This window comes from Falco punctatus (assembly GCF_963210335.1).
Source record: "Falco punctatus genome assembly, chromosome: 12".
Classification (NCBI taxonomy): domain Eukaryota; kingdom Metazoa; phylum Chordata; class Aves; order Falconiformes; family Falconidae; genus Falco; species Falco punctatus.
In genome coordinates this window covers 13,355,943-13,378,885 of record NC_137592.1, presented here as the reverse complement: position 1 = coordinate 13,378,885, position 22,943 = coordinate 13,355,943, and the positions used below count along the sequence as shown (strand labels likewise).

Sequence of the window (22,943 nt, the reverse complement as noted above, 5' to 3'; positions counted from 1 at the left end):
GATAAACACGTTTTACACAGGAAACCAAGTTATAATGGTTCTTCTTAGCCTTACTTTGTGAAATGGAAGCCCTACATTCGGCCCCTTGAGCTGGCCAAGATTTTTTTGCTTTGGGAGGCAGAGCTAAGACTTCATTAACTATACTGAGATAAAATCTTTGGCTGACCATCTACTTTATGAAGCTTTGAAACTTACAGCCCTTCAGAAAGGAAAAGATTTTTCTTTCTTCTCCTGCGTACACAAGTTACTATGTCTTCTAGCCTAGGTAGCTCTGCTCAGTGAGCTTTACTAATGGAAAAGTCACTGGATTAAACCACTGCCTTGAGATGAACCTGAATGAGCACATTTTGCAAAAGACCAGGTGATGCCCACAGTTAATGTTTTCTACAGTTTAGTGCCACGAGCTGGAAAGACCTCTCTAATTTTCATGAAACCTAACATTTGAAAAACAAAATACTTTCTTCAATATGCCTTTCTGGAGTTCAGGGTTTAGTACAGATCCCTTATAGTATGCATGAGCTTTCTACTCTTGAGTGCAGCCCTGTTCTCTTTGTCATTCATGGGTGATAGTAGGCATTCATTCATGCTGTCTCCAAATTAGTTTTTGTGTAAGCATGGTGTCAAGTAAGTGTCATGGTTGTATAAGCATGTGTAACCAGATGGCCTAGGTTTGATTTCTAACCTGGGGCTTCACCCATCGTGGAAGAAAATGCCATTTGTCAGTATCTAAAGGATCTTCAGTGACACATAACAGGGAATTCAACCTGGAGCTGAAGGAGGATCACACACAGCAAAGTCCTAAGAAAAGAACTGGGGCCAGAATCCAGGCACAAAAGAATCCTGCTCAGAGTGCAGAGGTTTCACACATTTATTAGAACAAGCAGTAAACAAGTGTCTCCTAAATATAAAATCTAAATGTTCTGGAGTCCTCATCCCACACAGGAGAGTCACAGCATGAAGGGCAGATCCAAGTTCTTCTCTCCAGTGCCGAAGTAGACATAGCCATATTGCTTGGTCATTGGGACATGGTAGAATGTCAGTCCCAGCCACAGCAGGCTCCGCAGCACCACCACAGTGCCTCCCTTCTCTAGCTGGACAGTCCAGGAGCCTGTGCAAGAAAATGCCATTTGTCAGTATGTCACAAGTACAGTCACTGTAAAGGAGCAAAAGGCAGCATTCCCGGAGCAAGCTGTCCCTAAGCTGAGAGGGGGACTGCAGTGCGTTCTGCCTGACCAGTTAACAGTGCACAAGGCTGCACTGGAGTTTGTGACACCTGAGAAAAGGGAAGTGAGGGAGACCAGAAACCTTGATAACTTTTTTTCTTTTGTCAGTTCAGCATTACAGGCTGCCCTCAATTCCAGATGTCTGTGTCTAGCTTCACACAGTAGCATATTCCATGGCTATGATAGTAACGTCATATGCATCACAGGAAGGGACCCCTGGAGCTCCAGACTTGTATACTTGATCCCTAGGAGAGGCTAGAGCTATTCTTGGATGCTTCTGAGTGGGCAGCAGTTACTCTACCAAGCTGCCACCTACTTGGTCTAGCTGCTAGCTATAGAGAGCCAAGACTAGCTATAGCAATCCTGCATAGGTATGAAATTTCTTTTTAAAATAAACTTGTAGCATTAGTAGTGAGAAGAAGAAGACACTTCAGCTCCAGAGAAGACTGGTTTCCCTGATGCAGCAACTGGGAAAGAAGAAGACAGCATGAAAAGCACGGTATTTCTTAGCTCAGAGAATTTTGCAGAAAAGGTTAATTCTCTTCAGTCTTTCCTGGCTCCATCATTGAAGAGGATGTGCGTGGTAGGGGCAAAGGGATTAGTTTCCGCATTAATTTTGCTTTGGCTCTGCAGAGGAGGTTCAGAGCCAGTGTGAAAATGCAATTTCTCCTGGATGCAAGCAGCTCTGAGCCACTGAGTGTTTGTTTTGCATCTGACACGACAGCCTGGGAACAACACAGGAGGGGAGGGGGCTGGAGCATCAGCCTGGATTCAATGCCAGAGGGCAAGGAGCTGCCAAAAGAAGAAAATACCAGCTTCAGCACCAAATCAGTAACACCTAGAGGCTACAATGTAAGGAAGAAGGTTCCTGCCAAATCTTCATCTAAAAGCAAAAGCAGCAGGCCCAAATAAAAAAGTGCAGTTGGAGCTGTCATACTACTACGGGCCTGGAGTCAAGTGGTCAGGCTGTCTGCACCCAAAGTCAAAATCCGCCAATTCCAGAGTAAGCAGAAAGCCCATAATGTGTTGGGCCAGTTAGATGGTATTCATCCTTGTAGATAATTTTAGGCTCATCAATTTATGCTGTGACTCATGCTTACTCATGTCATGGTTAGCCTGGGGAAGGGCTTCTGTGATTGCTGTCAGCTGCCAGTCCTCCCCTTCCCACTCACTTCTGACTCTTGGCCAATTTTAGTGACATCCAACAAAGGGTTGAAGTGTTTTAACACCACAAGTTCCTACAACAGGTCTCCACAGGACACGGCCCAAGGGTTGACTGCAGCTCCTGAAGCTATTTGTTTATCTGCCAGCAGCTGTGAGGAAGCACAGGCTGTTTGGCTTGCCTGGCAGCAGCTATCTGGGCAATCAGTGCTTGTAGCTTTGGGCTCTTGCACACTCACTTGCAGTACATGTAGTCTCTTAAGCAGTTCATGGCAAACTGCAGTAGTTGAGGGCTTGATGGAGGGGGGAAGTTGAGAGGAAACAATATATATGGTGGCTGCAGAATCAGAAAGGAACACCACAATTCAAAGCCCTGTAAAACCAGGTGTCATGAGTTCTGCTGCTCACCTGTTACCTCCTCTCTTTTCTCTTTGTATTTCTGTACTTTTCAAAAGTTTCTTGGACACCACTGTTTCCCCTGTCTCCTTCAGCAGCAAGTTCCACAGGTTGGTTTTATCATAATATGCACCGTGTCATCTTTGATCTGTTACCTTTCAAAGTACCCTCTTCAGTTACGTGCAAACATGGAACTAAATGGACAGCAACACCTGCCTTCCATGACAGTCACTGAACTTTCTAACAAAGTGACTCTGGCTGCAGGATAGAAGTACAAAAGAGACATTTACAGTTTTTAAGGACTCGGGAGATTTCCATACTGGAGATCTTACTTCTGACTCACTCAGCTCCATGTTGCCACTAAAGAGAAACAGCTGGAATCTCAGTAAAGCAAAGCGCTACTTAATACAGAGCAGGATCAGTACAGGTGTGTGCCATCTTCCTTGCACTGTAACATTCCTTGCACACGTCCTAGTTAAAGCATGAGCTAGTGTCTTCACACACAGTGGTTTCACAGACAAGGCAACCCCAGTCTCCCATGCAGTCTCTCCAGTGCTACTCATATGGACACAAACTGGACTGGACCTTGGTCATAGCTGGAGTAAAACCACATATTAATGGTTCAACCACTGGGATTACAAATTCTGACTGACTGGGTCTCTGACAAAATCTGCATGTTCTTAAGAAACTTCACTACTTGAACAGCATGGAAACCCAGGTGAAGAACATTTCATGACGAGGCAGACCATCCAGTGGCTGAAGCACTACAGCCATCTGCTGTCAAAGGACAAGCTTTCAAACAGTTTATTGAACTTTGCCTCTAAAAATTTTCACCATTTGCTCGTGGCGGTAGCTAGACTATGCATAGGGGAGTTGAGCAACAAGTGGCAAGCAAATAGGTCTGAATATGTGACAAATAACTTTTTCCATTTCTCCTTTGAACACCGACTCTGCTTTCAGTGCAGAGTTCTTGCAGCTTGCGCTTGCAGAAATGATCTGCAAGCCCTTTATCACGTACTGGTGGTTCTTGCTGCAGCTTTACACATGGGTTTGCAGGGGGGGACTGTAAACTTTTGAGAGAGTTTCTCTGACAAAAAGCTAATGGAATGAGGAACTCTCATTGTCTTTGATTTAGGACCAGTCCTCTGAGAAGCAAGTCTGTCAAGAATAGGACTGTGCCTTGCCTTGCTGGGTGGTGAGAGCCTCTAGGGATTATCTGGTTTGGTAAATGTCTCCCAACATACTGGAAGCATCCAGCAGCCTGGGTACATGTGATAGCTTGTGTGTGTGTGTGTGTGTGTATATATGTTCATGTACACAGATGAATCCTCTGCCCAAAACTATTTACAAAGAACAAAAAGAAATGCCTGGAGCATGACAAGTGGGAAAGGTAAGAAGGAAAACAGGTATATTAATGCTCTCATGAACTGTATCTGGATTCAGACTTCTTTTTGCTGGACAAATTCACAGAGAAGGTAGAGTAAATAGAGTTCAACTTGATTTAATCCCCTTATCTATGCTCTGGGGCAATACAGTACATGAATCCATGATCTCCTCACAACATTTCCCCAGTGTCACACAGGCTTATCTATCTCTGCAGAGTATTCATCAGCAGTTAACTCTGCTGATCAAAGGAACTTCCCATGTACCTTCACACCCGGCAGAAATGGACAGATGTAATTGAAGACAGCTCCATTCACTTTTATGCTTGATCTCTGAAGGCTGTGATGTGCAGCTGTTTCATTTCCCTACTGTCTGTCCAAGCTGCAAACTCCCAAAAGGCTCAGATTTGTCATTTCACAAATGTGAGACCTTTGGGGAATATTAAATTGTTACAGCTTTCTAGCTCTTCTCTGATACTTGATTCTGCATCTAATTCTATGCAAATAGGGACAATAAAGTTTTGCTGATGCTGCATAAGTCTTCCTGTGAAATAAGGACCTGAATAAAACAAGCAGGTTACTTCAGGGCAATCCCACCAGGACTGACATAGCACTGGTTGAAGACAGGAAAAAAATTACATGAAACTGTCTGAAACTGTAATGTCATTTTCACTCAGATCCTGTTTTCAGCAAGAATTAGTCATAGAGCTGCTCTTTATTCTGCAGAGCCAAAACAGCAGCAGCCGTGCCACCTTCTACCTTTTACTAACCAGATCACTGGGGACATATTTCTAACACAGCAATCAAAGGTGATTTATTGGGTATACTTTTCCAGGCTGGACCTTTGCAACACACAAAATCAATTCAGAAACTGCACTGATACACAGTGCTGGTGTTTGCCTTCTAAGAAGGCAGTGCATTAAAGTTGTGAAACCTAACCACTTATTTTAGTCCTTTTAGAGCCCATTATCTCAGTCTGTTTTTTCCCATACCTCACCATGTTAGCAGCATTTGAGGAGATGGTCCAGAAGACAAAATTATTTGAACTCATAAGACATGGAGCAAGTTATTCTCCTTGAAAACTCCAAGACAATTGTGTTTTCCATCACAGCTCAAATCTCACTATATTAATAAAAAATGCTTTTTCAGGCCCACCTTTCTTGTAGGAGTTTGAAATAATGATGTCATAAATCACTCTAAAAGTACTTTAATCAGAAGCTAATGAACAGCATGAAATAATAGCTTAAAATGAATATGCCTTCTTTCCTCCTTCAAGAAAATGTCTTAGAAATGCATTTCATAATAAAATATAAAAAGGGCTAAGGACTGCGAAAATGAAATGCTGCTTTTATCCTTCTTTTTTTTGCTTTTATCCTTTTTCTTTTCTTTTAAACCTCCCTGCTATTACAAATGGTTCTTGGAGTAAAATCATTGCATAGGTAGCTGTAGGTCTCTATTACTATAAAAATGCATAAGTGGGATGCTGGGTTCAAATCCTTTCTAATATTGGCTCAGAATATCCCATGGCAGTCCCTGTACTGTTCATTGCCCCTGTGTCAGACAACATGTCTCTTGCTGGGAGGCTGAGAAACTCAGAGCATTGGTCTGTAAGGTACACCAAGACTCCTAGATAAAAGTTGTCAGGAAAAAAATTTACGAATTATTATTTGCATTGGAGGGAATACAAATAGAACTAAGAGACAGCAAGTAAAAGCTGGCTTTCCTAGAGTTAAATACTGATTTTTACTTGCATCTACGTGTGAGCTGTAGCCTATGTTATCCCTAAATCAGGCAGCAGAGTTAACTTCACTCATCATGCTTGCTGAGGTACAGGGAACCAGAGGTCATTGCTCTCATGCCAGAGATTTCTAACAGTAACACCGCTCTGGTAAGATTTCCATTCTTCAAAATACATTTTTTAAAAGAGCAAATTAATTCTGAAGCTGCACCCAGCAAACCTAAGGAAGCCAAGCACTGTCTGTGTTGAAACTATTGCCTGTTGCTGCTCCAGAAGGGAAGGGAGGGAGCTGCTGTGTGGGAGGAAAGAGCATGGGAAAAATATCCGCTGGATGAAGATCTGGAGCTTCCTATTCCCTCTTTAGAGCAGGCTGCAGCCTCCACCCCTCCAAACACAGACAGGAATTCTGAGGAGTTCCTTACATCTTTCCCAAACAAGAAAGTGCTTTGAAGATTCTGATGCTCACCCAGTGTTAAACCACTGCCTTTTTTATGGCCCTTCAACAGCTGCCAGGACACCAGAGCTGAATTTCAAAAGTCAACCTACTTCTCAGCTTCTTCTTCCTTTCCAGTCGCCAATAGAAATCCCTGTCTCATCCCCCATGTCTGTCTCAGCTATGGGCTGGATCTTCTAATTCACAGAGGCAATAGGGTGCGTGAGACATTAGCTTTTAAACAAAAGCCTTTTAAGAAGGCTGTTTGCAGAACTTTCCTGTGGTAACTGGTCCACTTTCAGTATGACCTCTCATAACATTGCTGCTTTGGAGGTGATTCAGCAATGCCTCGTTTCAGTACAAGCTTGAGAAGAAACAGCTTTAAGAGCTAGACAGCCTGATAGAGAGGCTCCATGTCACAAAAGCTCACAGAGGGTCATAAAAGTGACATTATCAATTCCTCTTCAAAGGAGGAAATGTCTCAAGGGAAAAGCAGCTACAGCATGGTTGCACTTACCATTAACGCAATATGCTGCCACATGAGCAGGTTATAACCTACCTTGCTGCAGTGCAGTTCTGAGTGAGAGTGAAGTATGGAGCTATAGCACAAATATTAACACCCAGAGAGGGGTAACATAACCATTTCCCTTTGCAAAAGCAGCCACTGCTTGGCTGCGTGACCCCAGGCACTTAGCTCTGACAAAGCTACACTACACCCATGGGATTTAGCTTCCATTTCCCTCCAACAGAAAATCCAGCACTGCAAAGAGCTTCCTACTTCTAATTTGCTGTCGATAGGAAACAAAGACAAACTGCAAAGCAGAGCAGCTGTAAGGAAATTTTGCTGCACGGACATTTGACACACAGCCTACCAGCCATAAGGACACACATCCAAACGCTCTTATATGTGGGGCTCAGACTCCTTCATGCGACTTACTGGCTACAAACTAAATCTTTTTCATTTGCTTGACACACCACCTGCACCCCATATGTTAACACTGCTGTCAATATTTCCAATTCCCCATATAACTATTTAATAATAATTAAATAAAAACACAGACTGGTTGCAGGTTCGGTACTATTTTTAAAAGCCTCCAGAGCCAGGAAGGCACAGCTTACAGTCAGATGCTTCCAAGTGGCTCTTGCGTGGTCCTAATGCCTGCCACATCTTTGACACACAAATATAACCATGCCCAAACCTCAAAGTAAAATGATCTTGCTTCAGAGGGTTTTTCTCTCCATTATCCTCTCCCACAGGGGATGCCGCTGCAGCACAAATGATTAAGACAGCCCTGGGCCTTCCATTTACGCACAAAGTACCTGTTTCCTGCTGACAAGGAAGACCCAGGGATTGCAGTGTTGTCCCAGAAGCACGGTATTCAGGTGCCTCCGAGTACTGGCTGAAATGAGGCCGTACTTAGACATCTGACAACAGTGCTGCTTAATCCAGTTGAAGCAGCCTCTGCCCCCAAACCCTTATTCCCCTCCTCATCACTCTTCCATCACAGAAACCACAAAAGTGTTTATTTACTGCTCGGTGAACCAGGGCAGGGAAACGATCTGGCTGAAAAATAGTTTAGCCAAAAATAAAGTTATTTTTCCAGCTGGAATCTGGCTGCACAGCCAGCAATGCCAACACAAAAGAAGGGACAATACACAGACATAAATGAGCAGCAAAGGATGGGAAAGACTGAAAAAGCTAGCACAGAAGTAATACACATCAAATTACAGCCTCCCTTATAGCCCAGTTAGTTTGCCCTTTAGTCCTAAATCCACCTGATAATTAGAATAGAGCTAGAATCCTTTTAACATTTGTTGTTGTTCTTGAGAAAAAGATGCAGACTTTGCACAGAAAGCATCCAGAACAAAGATTTGGAACGGGGCTGTGCACTAGAGGAAACAGCAAGACAATATACAATCAAAACTTAGGAGTAGAAAAACTGGTTAAAATCTGTGCTATTTGGATTCTGACAACTCTAATACTGATCATTGTATCTTGGGTCTTCTGTAGTAAATTTACAAATCTCTCAGAGAGGCAAAGCACCCTCCTTCCAAAGCACAAGTTTACGCTGGATCTTGTCACACTCCATATTTCTTGTTCAGCTGGTCGCTGTGGAAACGTTTTTGGAGCGTGCCAGGAGTCACGTAGCATCTACCTGGGGAGCCCCTGCATTAATCCGTCACCTTCGTGGGCTTCTGTGAGCCCATTGGTTGGAAGGAAGAAAAAGAAGGAGTCTCTCGCCCCTCCCTGCTCTGAATGAAAGACGCTTCCTCTAAATCTTGCTACAGGATTTCAGGCTCAATTCAGCTTCTTTGGGGCTTTTGTCACCAAACAAATGTGATGTCTTTGAAAGAAAGATTAACAGTTTGATGAAAGGATGCAATGGACAGCTTTGTTCTAGCCTGCTTCCCCCTAGAGCTTTCGGTCACTGTCACTTTCTTACCCACGGGAGAATATCTGTCTGACTCTCAGAGGAGATTATGGCCACCTTGTAAGATTTTGCCTCTCCTGATAACAAAGCACTGGCCACTTTGAGGAGGTGATAATGATGAACAGGGGCTGGATTAGGGGCAAAGAACCTCACATTGATCTCTGAATTCTGAGAGAACACAAAGCAGTCGATGCTGGGATTCAAAACCCAGATGCTGGGATTCAAAACCCATCGAATGTTTAGAGGACATCCAATTCGCTCTCCTGCAGGAGGGGCAAGGCTACAAGCCCTGTCAGTCCCCAGGTTGTACTTCTTACCTCATCATCAAATTAGCAGGACTAGTTAAAAGGGCTTAGGGTGAGGAACAGATGGCATGGATTATTAACTGTTGATGTTTTCATACTAAACTAGATACTAAATTCTGGCCCGAATTACCTGAAGAGCTTACCAGTTTCTGAGAAGACTGTCACACTGAGCATATCCACACAGCACAGTACAGTTGTGTTGATATTCAAGCTAATTCTGAACACTAAAGATGGCTAAGCATCTTCTAATGCCTGGGATATCTTAACTGTCTCTGCACAGCACAACCTGCACAGCACAACTGCCATACAAATATATCCATAGATGAACTGTCTCATTCTTTTCCCTCTACACACAGCCACACACCCATTCAGCATGCAGAATTTCAATCTATATGACATTTGTGTACAGTAAAGCAAGACAATGCCCATTACTTCCCCCCTGCAAAAGTTGTATGGCCAAAGGGGCAGCAAACAGCAAAGCAAAGCTATAAACAGGGCTGGCACCAATGCCAGCTGCTGTGCAGGCAGGAGCTGCCACTCAGAAATAGATCACTCCTAGCAAAAGCTGACCTTGTTGTGACTTCAGTGACATACAGACTGCCCTGGGCTTTCCCCTGCAAGTAATTTTTCATCATTCCCTAGAGAAAGGGCTAGGCCAAGGCTGACTGATGTGGTGATAAAACTACAACTTCCTGTTCTAAGAGGCTTCACCCGCATTTCCCATCAGTTCAGCAAGAAGTTCATCTCCTTTTCATGTCCAATGAACCAGGAGCTGAAATGGAGACAGGGTGGGCCATGATTTCTTTTACTGAGAACGAAAAAACTTCAAATACAATCCCTGGAAAGTTGCTACGAAGACGCTGCTTCTGTCCTCCTCCTTTCACTGCAGCAGTCAGGAGAGTGGAGGACTCCACCACAGCTCTCGGTTGATGGGCAGCCCTGCTCCAGTATAGACTCATCCAATGCCTCTGACTAAACAAGACCCCTGAGGTGATATAGACCTAGGACCCAAAAGCAGTGAATGCACTGCTTTATTACCCATAGACACAAAGCCCAAGGAAAACAGACTCCTTTCCAGAAATCAAAGCAGACCACAGCCAGCCAGTCAAAAGCTATAATACTAGCTGGCTCTGGAGTCCTCACGTGGCAACATAGCAGGAGAGGTTCCAGTCCGATCTTGAACTCCTGAGCTGGCAGCACCCCAGCTTGTAAGAGGGACATCTTGTATTGCTCCCAGGCAATGCTCTTGGGTCGCTGCAGGCGTAGCCTTAACAGCCTTTAAAGGCTCCTCAGTCCAAAAAAATGAAGAGCGTCTCTACTTTTGAAGGATGTAGGAGACATGCTTATGTATTTGTGTACATCCATTGCATGCCTGTAATCACTAAGGATGCGAAGAAAGCTATTGAAAAGCCCCAGGACCATTCCAGAAATTGCCTAAGCTTGGAAGGGACAGAGTAGCTTCTCCATACCTACAGTTCACAAGGTCAATATACCACACACAGCCTGGAAACTCAGGCCATACCTTCTCCTCAATTTGATGCTGCTCTCGGTGCTTTTCTTTCTCATTTTACTTTTCTATAGTCTCCTTTTCTGTGCTCAGCACTGACAACGCCTGGACCACAGTGCGCCCTGCTGGAAAGCCGCAGCTACGGCCAGCCTGGAACTATTTCTAGGGATGGACGACTTCAGTTTTAACAGAGAACTTCAGGTACCAATGCTTTAAGTATTAACCCACTGAGCTAACTGTTTGGTTTGATTCTTACATCCAACAGCCGACTGTTCTGATGCACGCTAATCTGTTTACTCCTTCTGTACTACTGTGTTATGAAGTTTGTCAAAAACACTTCTACAAATGTCAGGTAACTCCATGGGATGCTGTAGCTCAGTTTCACACATTTGCCAAACCTACAGATCACCTCTCCTAACCAGGAATGAGGATAGCTGTGAGCTACACTAGCTATTTTGGTCTATGTTTTGGCTACCTCTTTTTATCCTCGCTAATATGAAGCACTGCCCTCTCATTCATTATGGGTCTTTTAGTTTGAATTTCAGCAAGACAGCTTGAAAAGCCTTGTCCCCGTGTGGCTCTTGGCAGGCTAAGAAGTAAAGTGCTTTTGCTCTCAGTTTTCACAGAGCTGGGGAGGTGCTGCTTATTGTTAAGCAATGAAAGGGGAGGGCTCAGGTCACATCTGTGAAATGTTAGGGGAGAAGGGAGGCTGGGTGAAAGTAGGTGGCCAGCACAGCATAGCACTGCTGGATTTTGCAAGGCCACTGGGGAGATAGCCATTTGTCTTAGAGCCCTGATAACGGGCAGGCTTGCTCTCTGCTAGCTAGCTGGGGGTTGTAAATACCTCTGCAGACACAGACTCTTCAAATGGCTGGAGACTAGGCTGATAGAGGATTAATCGCCTGGAGGGTGGGTCGAAAGGGAGTGTTAGCTGTGTTAATGCATGGAGATAAAGCAGGTTCATGCCTCCTGGACACCTTACTTCCAGCACCTGGACTTTTGGGGCAACCAAGATGGAGCTACCAAAATGGGCCTTGAGAGTGGCCAAAGGAAATTATCTCCCACTTAGAAATGCGGCCTCTCTATCTTCAAGGGCACATTAAGCACCAGCTTTTGCTAAACCGGTAAAAAGCGTGCTAATGAAGCTCAGAGAACAGGAGGTTATGAGTGTTCTAACCCAGGCTACTGTTCAGCAAGTTTACAGAAAGGCTAGTGCCCAAAGTATTCAGCCAAGGAAACAGCCACAAATCCTATTGTCCGTAATGCTGTGTAAGGAATGCCTCAAAATCACTGCACTTTCAGGTGAAGAAACGGAGCTACAGACTGAGTGGCTGTCACTTCTCCCACAGTCAAAATGGTAAAGGAGCTGAAACGATCTTCTCTCTAGGCACTTCTCTGGCTGAATCATGAAACAGCAACTATGATCCACCCTGCCACTGTATACCCATTTAGAATGACGCTATGAAATCCCAGCATTACGGAGTCAGCAATTACATCTGAGAGGTCTCAGCTCCCCAGTCTACCCTACACAATGCATGGCAATAAGTCAGGAATCTCCTCAGTCCTCTTTTGAGCCCTCATGCATCATAGTTCAGAGTGTAAAGCCAGCTGTACTGAGAGTCCTGTGCTTAGAGTCGCTGTCTCTGGGACACATTGCCACCTTTGCGTTAATGTCACTGACAATGAAGAAGCCCAAACTAAAAATCACCCTCCATGGCTGCCATCAAGTTTACAGCCAGGCATATCAGGAAATCACCTGTTCTGTACTCCTACATTAAACTTAACTCAGTTACTCATGTCTGGGACTAGCAACTTATATTTGCCTTTGGCTAAAACACAATTCCCAGGAAGACATCCAGCATGATGCTAAGATACCAAGAGACACAAATTCCTCCATTATCCTTGTTAGCCGGTAATAATTTTACTGTTAAAATTTGTACCTAGTTTCTCATTTTAATTTTTCTGGCTATAATATTCAGCTGCTGATTCCTGTTATGCCTTTCTCTGCTATACTAAACAGATCTTCAATAATCAATACTTAAACTCCATGGAGTATTTACACAGTGTAATACAGTTATTCTCATGTTCTTTCCTGCAAGATAAACAGATTGAACTGTTTATGTCTCTCACCAGCCCTTGAATCCTTTTGTGGCTCTTTTCTGTAACTCCAGTTTTGCAATGTGCAGTAATCCAGTCCTGATTCCACTAACAGTATACGCAGAAAAAAAATCACCTCCCTGTTCCTATTTGCTACACCCTTGTTTATACATCTACAGATCAAATTAGCCTTTTGAGTCTCAGGATCAGACTGGGAGCTGATGTTCAGTGGGTTGTGCCTGGACTTCCTTTCAGAGCCACAGCTTCCAGAACACAACTCTCAAAGTCTGGCTTCCAGTCCCTGCTCTTAGGTCTGTGACTTTGCAAGTAGCTACAACAAAATGTACTTTCTTTAAGCAAGCCCAGTTTACCAGATCTCTGTAGCTGTCCTGCCCTTGTCATTATTTGCCTCTCCACCAATTCTTTACTTCTAGATAATTTATAAATAAGTTGAAGAATATCAGTACTGGCACTAGTCCCAGCTGAATCCCCTTCTGACCCTCTCCAGAAATACGCCCATTCAGTGATTCAGATCACATAGCGATCACAGCTACTAATTAAGATAAGTTTAGGGAATATTTCTGCAATGCTGGGATTTATTAAAGGTTAGCATCGTAAGTATGCCACAAGTCTCCTGAGATAATGATTTCAGCAGTAACTTATCTGGCTCAGCCATTTTCATTTTTTGACACACAGTAAAGGTTGTCTAACTACCCTCCCATAGCAAACAGTCTGAAAACTGTCTGAAAGAGTATTTTATTGTCTTCATTTCATGTGAGTCCATATTCTTCCCCAAAACAAACCAGAAAAAAAAATATTGAGCATTTCTGCTCTTCCACATTTCTTATCAGCCTTTTTACCTTCACCATGACAGTTTCCAGTACCATTACTATCTTTCTTTTCTTATCAATATAGTTGAAAAAGTCCTCCTTATAGTTGTCAGGGACTACTGCAAGTTATCCTGGCTTCCTTGTCATTTTCTACTCAATATAAATTCCAATTTATATCAATCATTAATTGTTCCCAACTTTCTGTATTTCCTTTTATATTGCTTTTTTAATTCTAATTCCTACCCTTATTCCACCAGTGAACTGTGGTAGGCTTTCAGCCAGAAGCAGCTCTTTATTGACTGGGAGTCATGACTTGTGAATAAAGTCTTCTTTTATAAATCCTATTTCCACTCATATCTTTTCCTATCCACATTTTTCTTTTCCTTTGCCTCCAACATACCTCCCCTCCCGCATCAGTTTTTAACTGCATCAGTTTTTTAACCTGTTGCTGTCCGTTATCTCCATATCAAAGTGATCTGAGTCAGTAATCTGTAACAAAACTCAGAGTTGATTTATTGCTTTTCTGAACTGTACTTTGAAAGCACCAAAGACCTGAATTCTGCATCCCCTGTTTTACTTCCTCCCAAGCTTTCCAGTCTATGCTAGTACCTTAGGCTTTCTCCCATCCCCTTTCATTTGTCCTTGCAGAATGTAGCATAGCCTGATCTGATACTATGGTGACAGTAAAATCATCCTTCCCCCTCCATTTTCACTTTTCCCATCATGTCAATGCTTGACAAGTGACTATTATTTCATACCTATGCAACATTAGGTCACCAAGTGAAAATGCTGTAGGCATGCTAGGAATTACTGCTATTTATTTCACCATTCCATTACCTACAAGCACATGTAAAACTGCCACAACTCTAGTTCCCAAGATGCTATCACCCAGGGTGCCAAACTCCATGCAACAGAAAGGACCACACTGGCAATCTGCCAGCAGCTGAAAGGCTATATCTAATTGTGCATAAAGTTGAGCAGATTGTCTGCTTAGACTAGAGCAAACAAGCTTATCTTTAATGCAGACATATGGCCAGCAAAACCTACAGATCCCAGCATGCAACATTATGGCCAGCTGGCCATTTGGATCAGAATGAAGCATTACATGATCTGATACTGTGGTGACAGAAGATCAGTATCACAGCCCCTCCATGTTCAAAAATCATGAGTCGGGCCACTCAAATTCATGAGTTTGGCTCAGAGAGCTGGCGACTTTAGAGGGGATAAGCCAATTGAATTTGCTTTTGAGACAGGGTTTGCATTCTCCCACTTTTCTCTACAATCATTTAAAAAATGTATTTTTAAAGTAAAATCTAAGTTACACAGTCACTTGTCTCTGGGAGCTGAGACACCAAGAAAAACCAGACAGACTCACAGTATGATTAGGGGAGGAGCAGCAACATAGTCTGAACTCTTAAAGTGCACAGATAACCCAATAGACAGACACACAGACAGAATCTGGAACCTGCAATCACCACAGATATCACTGATAAAGATAAGGGTGGCAGACAGTTTTGTTACAAAACTCCAGGTTCTCCAATCTTGCACTAAACTCTGCTTTTACCATTGTTTCCTTTATTCAATCTGGTTTAACTTCCTTTCTTCCCACCTCTCAGCTGTCATATAAAATGTTCTCTCTGCCTCCAATTTTCCATTCTGTAAGACACCTCTGCTTTCCTATTATGACACCCCATACATTTTATGACAGTTACACCCTTGACAGCCATCACAGATGTTCAGTTTCCAATTAATAAAGAAAACTATTCCAAAAGAGTTGTTACTTTTAGACAGGTTAAAATCAGCCCTTAATCTCTCAATCCTGTTCTTTAGGTCTTTTAAGGGAGAATTCTAATGCATGCTGGGAGCATCACTCACATGTTACTCAACCCGGTCAATTTTTTGTGTATTTATTGACGGCAGAGATGATTTTGGCTTCGGTCACAATTCTAGAGTCAATAGATTTGGGAATTCCTACCTCTGCTCTGACAATAATTGTTCAAAAGTGGATCTAGCCAAGAAAGACAAGAAAAGCTTCAGGTCAAAATGAGGGGATTTGCCAGAGCTACGAACAACATGTCAGGAAACAGAAAAGGCACTGTCTGCGCTGGGTCAGGACCAACATGAACTAGCAGAATTGAAGGAGGGTAATTCAAGAACCAGAGTTTGAGTACCTTGCAACCTGGAGTGAGGGACTTCGGCAGAGCCGTGCAGATAAAATCAGCAGAAAGCCTGTGTCTACCTCCTGTTCTTTTTTTTCCCCTACATTTTCACAAGCAACCAGTACTTCAGGCAACCTGAATGCTTGTTAAAGGGGGGTGGATTGATCTTTCTTTAATGTCAGAGCTCCTATCTGCATGTGATAGAGTGCAATTAGAGAGGCTACATGCCTTGCTGATCCTGTAACCAGTTCCTGTCTTACTTCCTTCGCCTGACAAGCTCATTCCATCAATCCTCAGGTTCAGTCCAAAAAGGAGCAGAACAGAGCAGCCAGAGCTGCACAGGCACCATGATGAATCTTCTTTTCTTCCATTAAGAAGCACTCAGCTGCACTTGAGCTCAGGTAGTCTTTGAGAAATAACTTTTTTGAGGAGACAGAGATCTGCACTAACAGCAACAACCTCCCAGGAACGGGGCAAAGGTTCACACTTACTCAGACCTCAGGTTGCGACAGGAAGACAAACACGACAGTGGCACAGCTGAGCCTCACTTTCTGTCTGCCACTGTGTAAAATTTGACTACGAGTCAAATTTGATTTAAAGACTTCAATAAAACCGCCATCTTCATGTCTAACACACAGCATGACCTGCCAGTTGCCTGGTCCCTTGAACTAGATGTGAAACACTGCAGAATTATATCTGTAATCTTTCAAAGGTGCCATTCTTCATCACAGCTGAAGGTGGCTAAAACCAGCTCTATGATGCAAATTAGCCTCCAGGCTCTTAGCCCTTGGTGCCTGTTTTCTAGTGGAAACATAGAAAGCACCCCAGATTTATCGCCTGTTGCAGTGGCTCTATGGTTTCAGGCCACACAAAATTAAAAAGTCTCCTACCACAAACCCTAGGAAAAAAAGGGTGGGCAGGGAATGCAAACAGTAGCAATGCCTAAACTACCATACAAAACTGCAGCTAAAATTTTCTTAGGAGGTATCTAGGAGCTAATCTCCCTTGCAATACTCCTTTTTGAGTCAAAAGGGCCAGCTCAATGGGCCAGCATACATAAAAATGTGCAGTCCCTCCAGACTACACCTTTGTAAAAGGACTGCAGCAAGGACGCTCCCAGTAAATTGAACAATGGTTTACATTTTAGCACTGTTTATGCTCTGAACAGTCAGAAATGTTCAGAATTCAGGAAGGAGCTCACTAGGTTCCTTCTCAGTCAAAGGAAAGATTGGACAAGATAGATAGATAGATAGATAGATAGATAGATATTGTCCAATCACATACACATAAAGTCTGAAAGTCAGAGCACTGGTAATTCACTGTCCTTCCAGCCAAATCCATCAGGCACAGGTCACCTACTATCCTATCCTGCTACTCCAGGATAGGAATAGCAAACTTAAGTTCTGACTATGACCCAAGAATCTTTCTTTCTGTTCTTTCTAGACAGCAGGACATGAAAACACTTGTCCCAATCCAAAAAATGCAACAAATCAGCAAAAGGTAGTTAGAAGCAAATAAAAATCATGCCCATCTCTTTAGAGAAATATCCTGCCACAGGAAGAAGCTTTAAATATACTTAACAGTTGTCCAGCAGAACAATAGAGATGTGAACTGAAAATACATTCCAGTAGGCACATCTTCCTTTCTGCTTCCAGTGTAATCCTACTAAAATACAGATTATTCCACACTACAGCATTTCTAACACAGTTTATCAAAGGAACATTTGAATTCAGCCTCTCAGAGATACCAGCTTAGTGTTAATGAGAGCCCATTTAGATAAAGAGCAGCAATACTGGGTGAGACAAGAGGTCTCTTCAATACTTCAAACCACATAAATTCCCTCTATCACTGGTGGAGTTATCTCTCCCCATAGGGACACCAGCTGTCACAGGCTTTACAGAAGTCAAGAGACAATATGCCACTCAGGCAGAGGGGTTAACTGCTGATGTGTGTCAGCTCTGGTATACTTACGTCTCACCACTGTAAGCATTTAGATTTGCTTAAGAAGGGAATTAAGTACAATATTTAGTAAAGGATACAATTCCTTTACAGATTTGCAGGAGCTCCTCACAAGCATACCAAACTCCATAGTAACCTGCATCCTGTCACCTCAGCATTTCCCAGACTACTCAAGACTGCCTTCCCTTTCATTGCATCTGTTGATTCTTCTACCATTACCTTGTGGGATATCATGCTCCAGAGAGTCTAGAAAGTCAGTGGATGGGTCCAGGTCAGCCTTTTCCAGCAGGGTTTTATTCTTCAGGTTAACAGGCTCAGTGAAATGGAAATAGGAACTTAACTTTTTTGCCTCCATCAAAGAAAGACCTGCAAACAGCCATTGGTGACCATTAATAGAGTGAGCTAGGCTAACATTCGTCACACCACAGAGTATCATATAGTTTCTCTAATGCCCACAACATAGGAAAGAATCACAATCTTTCTTCAGTGGACTCCACAGAAGACCAAAGACTTGCCGGAAATGGGTGGCATCAGTCATCAATGACGTGCATTGCAGGCCATACTAACTGCAGTCCTAGATAAGCAATGGGCACTGAGTTGAGACCAACCCTCTGTGCCCATTTGGTTACATCCTATATCTAGAGAACTCACTGCAGCTGTAAGTGCTAACCACTGATATAAACTATGCACAGACAAATGAAACTACAGGTTTAATGACTCAGAGCCATTACTGACTCTCCTCCCACCTTCCGGAGTTGAATCATGCACCTGAACATTAGTGGCATTGGATTCTCTCCTCCCTGTTCATCTTAGCCAAGGAAAAAATAAACCTGAAATCAAAACATCAGCTAGAGAAAGTAATCTTAATTTACAGCCTTTATGATCAAAGTACAGTTGATCCTGATAAAGACAATGAGAATTTACCTTCAAAGTTTCTGTTTTCATGCACAGACCCAAGAGGAGTCTTCACAAATGCCCCCCGGGGGATGATACCAACTGCTCTGTCTATCAGTTCTATCGTAGCTACGAGGCGGGCCTCCTCCTTGATCATGGGCTTTAAAGAAAAATAAGCAAATGTTAAAGGCAGGGCTTTCCTTGTCATTTCTGGGAATAAACTCGAGGTGACAGTAGAAACCACAATGGACTCATCAGCTTGGAGCCCAACGGCACTAAGAAGACCACAAATCGGGCATTCTTCTCCTAAGATATGACAGAAAAAGTGGCTAGGAGCAAACAATCTAGACTCACCAGAGAGCTAACAATCTCTCCCATCATCCATCCTTTCCTCCCTCTCAATTAAGTTACTTACAACTTGTCTATTCATTTATAGAGAATCGTGCCTGTGGTTCCCATTAAAGCCTCAGAAACTGCAATGAGGATCTGTACCAATGGGGCAAAGTAAACCGTAAGGGAGATACAGTATTTCTGAGCCATGTCTCACTTCAGGAGCAATGGAAGTATGAGTTCAATCAAGAAGGTGTCTCTATGCAATGACAGCAACGAGGATATTGTATATACTCTGCCCGAGCACAGGCTCAGGCTGCTTACTACAAAGGAGGAGGAGCTACCAGCTGTCCAGCCTGAGGTGTACAACTGTAGCAAAAAGTTCAAAAGCACTTTGCTGTATTTACCTCCTTACTATCTCCAAACAATCTTTCGGCATCTTCTGGATTTATCTCGGTATACTCGTACTCAAAAGAAGGATCCCCCTGGAAGCGGCCCTTCAGCTGCTCAGCCTGGGCAACCACCTCCTGGGTCGCTGGTGGCAGGAGGCTCCATTCCACGCAGTTCAAGCTGCCAGCGACAAGCACGACACAGGCCTGAGCGCGCTGAAGAACAGGGCTCGGTGCAGCCCAGCCTGGCCCCTCAGGGCGCAGCAAGGCTCCCTTCAGGAGAGCCGGGCAGCCCCCTCCGGGTCCCCAGTCCTCTCTCCCCAGCCCTCACACCGGCCCCCCGAGGCCGTGCAGGCCTGCCCTGTCCCACCTCCCCGGGGCGGTGCCCCCCCCCCCCCGCAGGGAGCGGCGTCCAGGCCCGGCCTGCGCACCTGTAGAGGCGGCGGCGGGGCGCGGCGCGGTCGGGGCCCAGCCCCTCGGCGATGTAGTAGGCGCCGCGCACGCCCTGGATGCAGCCCCAGAACCAGACCCGCTCGAAGCGGTAGTCGCGCTGGAGGAGCAGCAGCGAGGCCCCCAGCACCGCCCGCTTCTCCGGGCTCAGCCCCGCGCCGCCGCCGGCCACCAGCTCCAGCGCGGCGGGCAGCGCCGCCGCCTCCATGGCGGCTCCGCGTCGCCGTTGCCAAGCAACCGTCGGGCGTGCGGGCGCCGCGCCTTGCCGCGGTGCTGGAGTCAAAGGTGACAGCGTGCTTCCGCCGGAGGGAACGGCCCGAGGCGTCAATCAATGTCGGCGCCCTGGTAACGAGAGGGGGGACGGCGCCGCCACGGTCAACGGCGGGTCCCAACCTCCCCGGTGGCGCCGGTGGGCGCAGGCGGCCGGTGCGGCGGGGCTGAGGGCCGGTATACCTCAGCGCCTGGCGCGAGGCGGCGGCCGTTCCCGCGCGGTGCGGGGCTGAGGGGAGCGGGGCGGCCGCGGCCCGGAGGCCGTGCGCAGGCCTGGGGCACCGCGGGCTTCGGGGCAACGGCGGAGAAAGCAGGGCCCTGGCGAGCCTGGGCAGGCAGGGCAGGCTGTGCCGGGCCTGTGGGGAGCCAGCCCCGGCCCTGAGGGGCAGCAGCCCGCTCGGAATGCAGTTGGGGTGGCTGCCCTGCCTAGGTCAATGGCCTCCATTGCAAGAGGCCCAAATCCAAATGTACGTCCAAAAAGTAGGAGGGCATACAACCACAAAGGGCTCCACCTTCCTCATTTGTTACATGAACGGCAGCAAAAAAAAAAATAAAAATCCAAACCTCTAGAGGAATCTCACTACTTGCAGTGTCTTTTTTACAGTTCTTATCTAGCTCGTGTACATCTATAATCAATTGGCTTGTTTATAAACGACAGCACTCTGTGCTTTCACTCTTTGTGAAAGTCACTCTTTGGGAGCTCATTTTGCTGAATCCCATACAGACAGCCATGAAACAGTCCCTGCCCTTGCAATCTGACTCAATACCAAATGCAATAAATAATGATATTGTGTGGCTGTTTAAACAGAATTTGTTTGACATCTTCAGGAAGTTTAAGCTTTTATATGTGTGCAGTATATAAATAAATATATGTGTATGCACTTACATTTAAATCCATTGTCACATCATAAATTCTTGGGTTTCTTTTTCATATGTTTCCTGTTCATTTCTAAGGAAAACAGTGATCCTGGAACTGCTGCCTGTAACAATTGTCACCTGCTGATCTGTCACGTGAAATCTTTAATGAGCTGTGCAGCACACAATCTGACCCATTAGTTTTATGTATGCCACACAAAAAGCAACTCAGATTCCTGAAGATTAACCACCTCTCTTAGACATGAATCAGGCAGAACTTGCAGCAGTGACTGCAAACTTTTTGTCCATGCTGTCACCTACCACTGTGCCATAGTCTGATTTTCTCTATGGGAATAGGCATTTTCAGGCTTTGTGAGCTCATTTAATCACTGATGTCTCTAGAATCACATGTTAATATGCTATGGCTATCTGGCTAGTAAACAGAACTGCAAACCAGTCAGAGTCAACCTGAGATCTTAGTGAATTTCTGCCACTGTCAACCACAGCTGGAGTCAAACCAGATGCTAACAGCTGAGAGGCTCTTTAGCCTGTTATGGATCTTCTAAGCCACCCAGTCTCTAGTTTTTGCCAGTCCTGACTGAAGATTATCAAAAAGGAAATCTATAGCTTAAGGAAATTCTTCCTGGTTCAGTGAAGTCTGGTGGGTAACTGTACTCTGCTTTGCTTTGTCTTGACCCCAATTACTAAACACTGATAAGGATCGGGAAGTAAGTGGTTGCATTATTTAACAAATGAAAGGTCAAAAGCGCTGCTATTCACTAAGGTCAAAGGTTACCATCACTGTTATTAAACAGTTTGAAAGCAGTTTCTCCCATCGGTTGCCATCCCAGGCTGGAGCAGCACTCGGGCAGCCAGGAGGGGAGAGAGGCACCAGGCATCATTCAGCCGGCTGCTGGCTAGGCGGCTTTGCATGGACACCTGCTTCAGGGAGGGAAGGTGCCACGCTCCAGCAGTGCCCAGCAGCTCCAGTCAGAGGACAGCTCTCCTGCCTTTGCACAGAACATGTGTGTACCTGTGTGCCAAACAGCTTTAGCTCCTCCCAGCTCCACTCCTTTAGAGCTGGCATCCTTTTGGGTGAGAAATCAAACTCGGGTTCCCTTCCGCTCATCTTGAGCAAGGTACTGAAGCTCACAGAACTGTTTACAGCATTAGAGTTAAAAATCCTGAAGTACCTGTAAGTTACTACTGAGTGCACAGTGACTCCTGTATGCATGCACAACTTTATAAAACATTTGAAAAAACTTTCAGTGATTTAGGAGGAAGCTAGCTCACCTTCCTTTGCATTCTTTAGTATACCTCATCTCAAGAGAAAGAAAAATAGTTATTAATCCATGTCACCATTTCTGCTGGTACAGATTAAGAAGGCTACCCTCAAAATACTCTTGCAGGACAAACTGTTTCACTGTCCTGGGCATCCATTAGACTGACACTGCTCACGAGTTACACTGCTATCCATCATCCAGGTCACTTCAGTGTGGTGGGGACAGGCTGCAGTTGGTTCTGATGCACCAAGAAATAGATTGGGGTTATTCCTCCCAGGTGTGTTGAATATAAGGTCTGGTTTTCCTTCCAGTTATCTCAAAAGTTCAGACTGTCTGGCTTCAAAAACAGTGTGGTTTTGAATCATTTTCCTGCGTGTAAGTCATTACTGTGTAAGGATAGTAAAAGATAGGAAACAAGAAAGAAAAGTACAGTTTTTCTCAATAAGGCAGGCATGATAGGTGGCTGCTTGACAGAAGGAGAGGAGATTGTGGGTGACAGTTGAACAAACTTTAAGAGCTGCAAAATGAAGCCTTGAGCTGTGCTAAGCATGAAGTAAGGAACTGGAGCCAAGTAACAGTTTAACAGGAATGGAAGGGACCAGGGATGTCCCTACCTGGTATAATACAGACGCTTTCCTCTGGCTTGGAGATCGTACTGAATACAGAAAAACTTGGCTTGTCTGGGACCAGTGCCATTGTCTCCATTACTGAGACCGGAGCTAGCTGTCTCACTGGGAGGCTCAGAAAGGAAGGGGTGAAGGTACAATGTGTGCTGTGGGCTGGGTTCCTCCACATCTGGAATCCCTGCAGTAGCATTCTCAGTAAGAAGGCAGCAAGAAATCAGGCTAGT

At 44.7% G+C, this 22,943-nt stretch overlaps 1 protein-coding gene and 1 long non-coding RNA gene across 2 annotated transcripts; both read right to left on the bottom strand.

Moving 5' to 3' along the window:
* Window positions 1-854: 854 nt before the first annotated feature.
* On the bottom strand, window positions 855-19,985 carry RSPH9 (radial spoke head component 9). The gene is made up of 5 exons (XM_080408009.1): window positions 19,667-19,985; window positions 19,254-19,416; window positions 18,547-18,676; window positions 17,842-17,988; window positions 855-1,108 (listed from the first exon to the last, which is right to left on the bottom strand). Exons 1-5 carry the CDS (start codon window positions 19,891-19,893, stop codon window positions 948-950), a joined length of 828 nt encoding a protein of 275 aa, XP_080264135.1. The 5' UTR covers window positions 19,894-19,985; the 3' UTR covers window positions 855-947.
* Window positions 1,997-13,535, bottom strand: LOC308071906. The gene is made up of 2 exons (XR_013931362.1): window positions 4,582-13,535; window positions 1,997-4,299 (listed from the first exon to the last, which is right to left on the bottom strand). It is a non-coding gene; the product is annotated as an uncharacterized lncRNA (long non-coding RNA).
* Window positions 19,986-22,943: the final 2,958 nt, after the last annotated feature.

Bases quoted from the DNA above. Each gene is read 5' to 3' on its own strand.
- RSPH9 (XM_080408009.1), bottom strand. From the start codon at position 19,893: ATGGAGGCGGCGGCGCTGCCCGCCGCGCTGGAGCTGGTGGCCGGCGGC. The intron at 19,417-19,666 runs GTGCGCAGGCCG...TGTCGCTGGCAG, and splicing joins CCCCGCCGCCGCCTCTACAG to CTTGAACTGCGTGGAATGGA. The intron at 1,109-17,841 runs GTAATGGTAGAA...TTTCTTGCACAG, and splicing joins GGAGCATGATATCCCACAAG to GCTCCTGGACTGTCCAGCTA.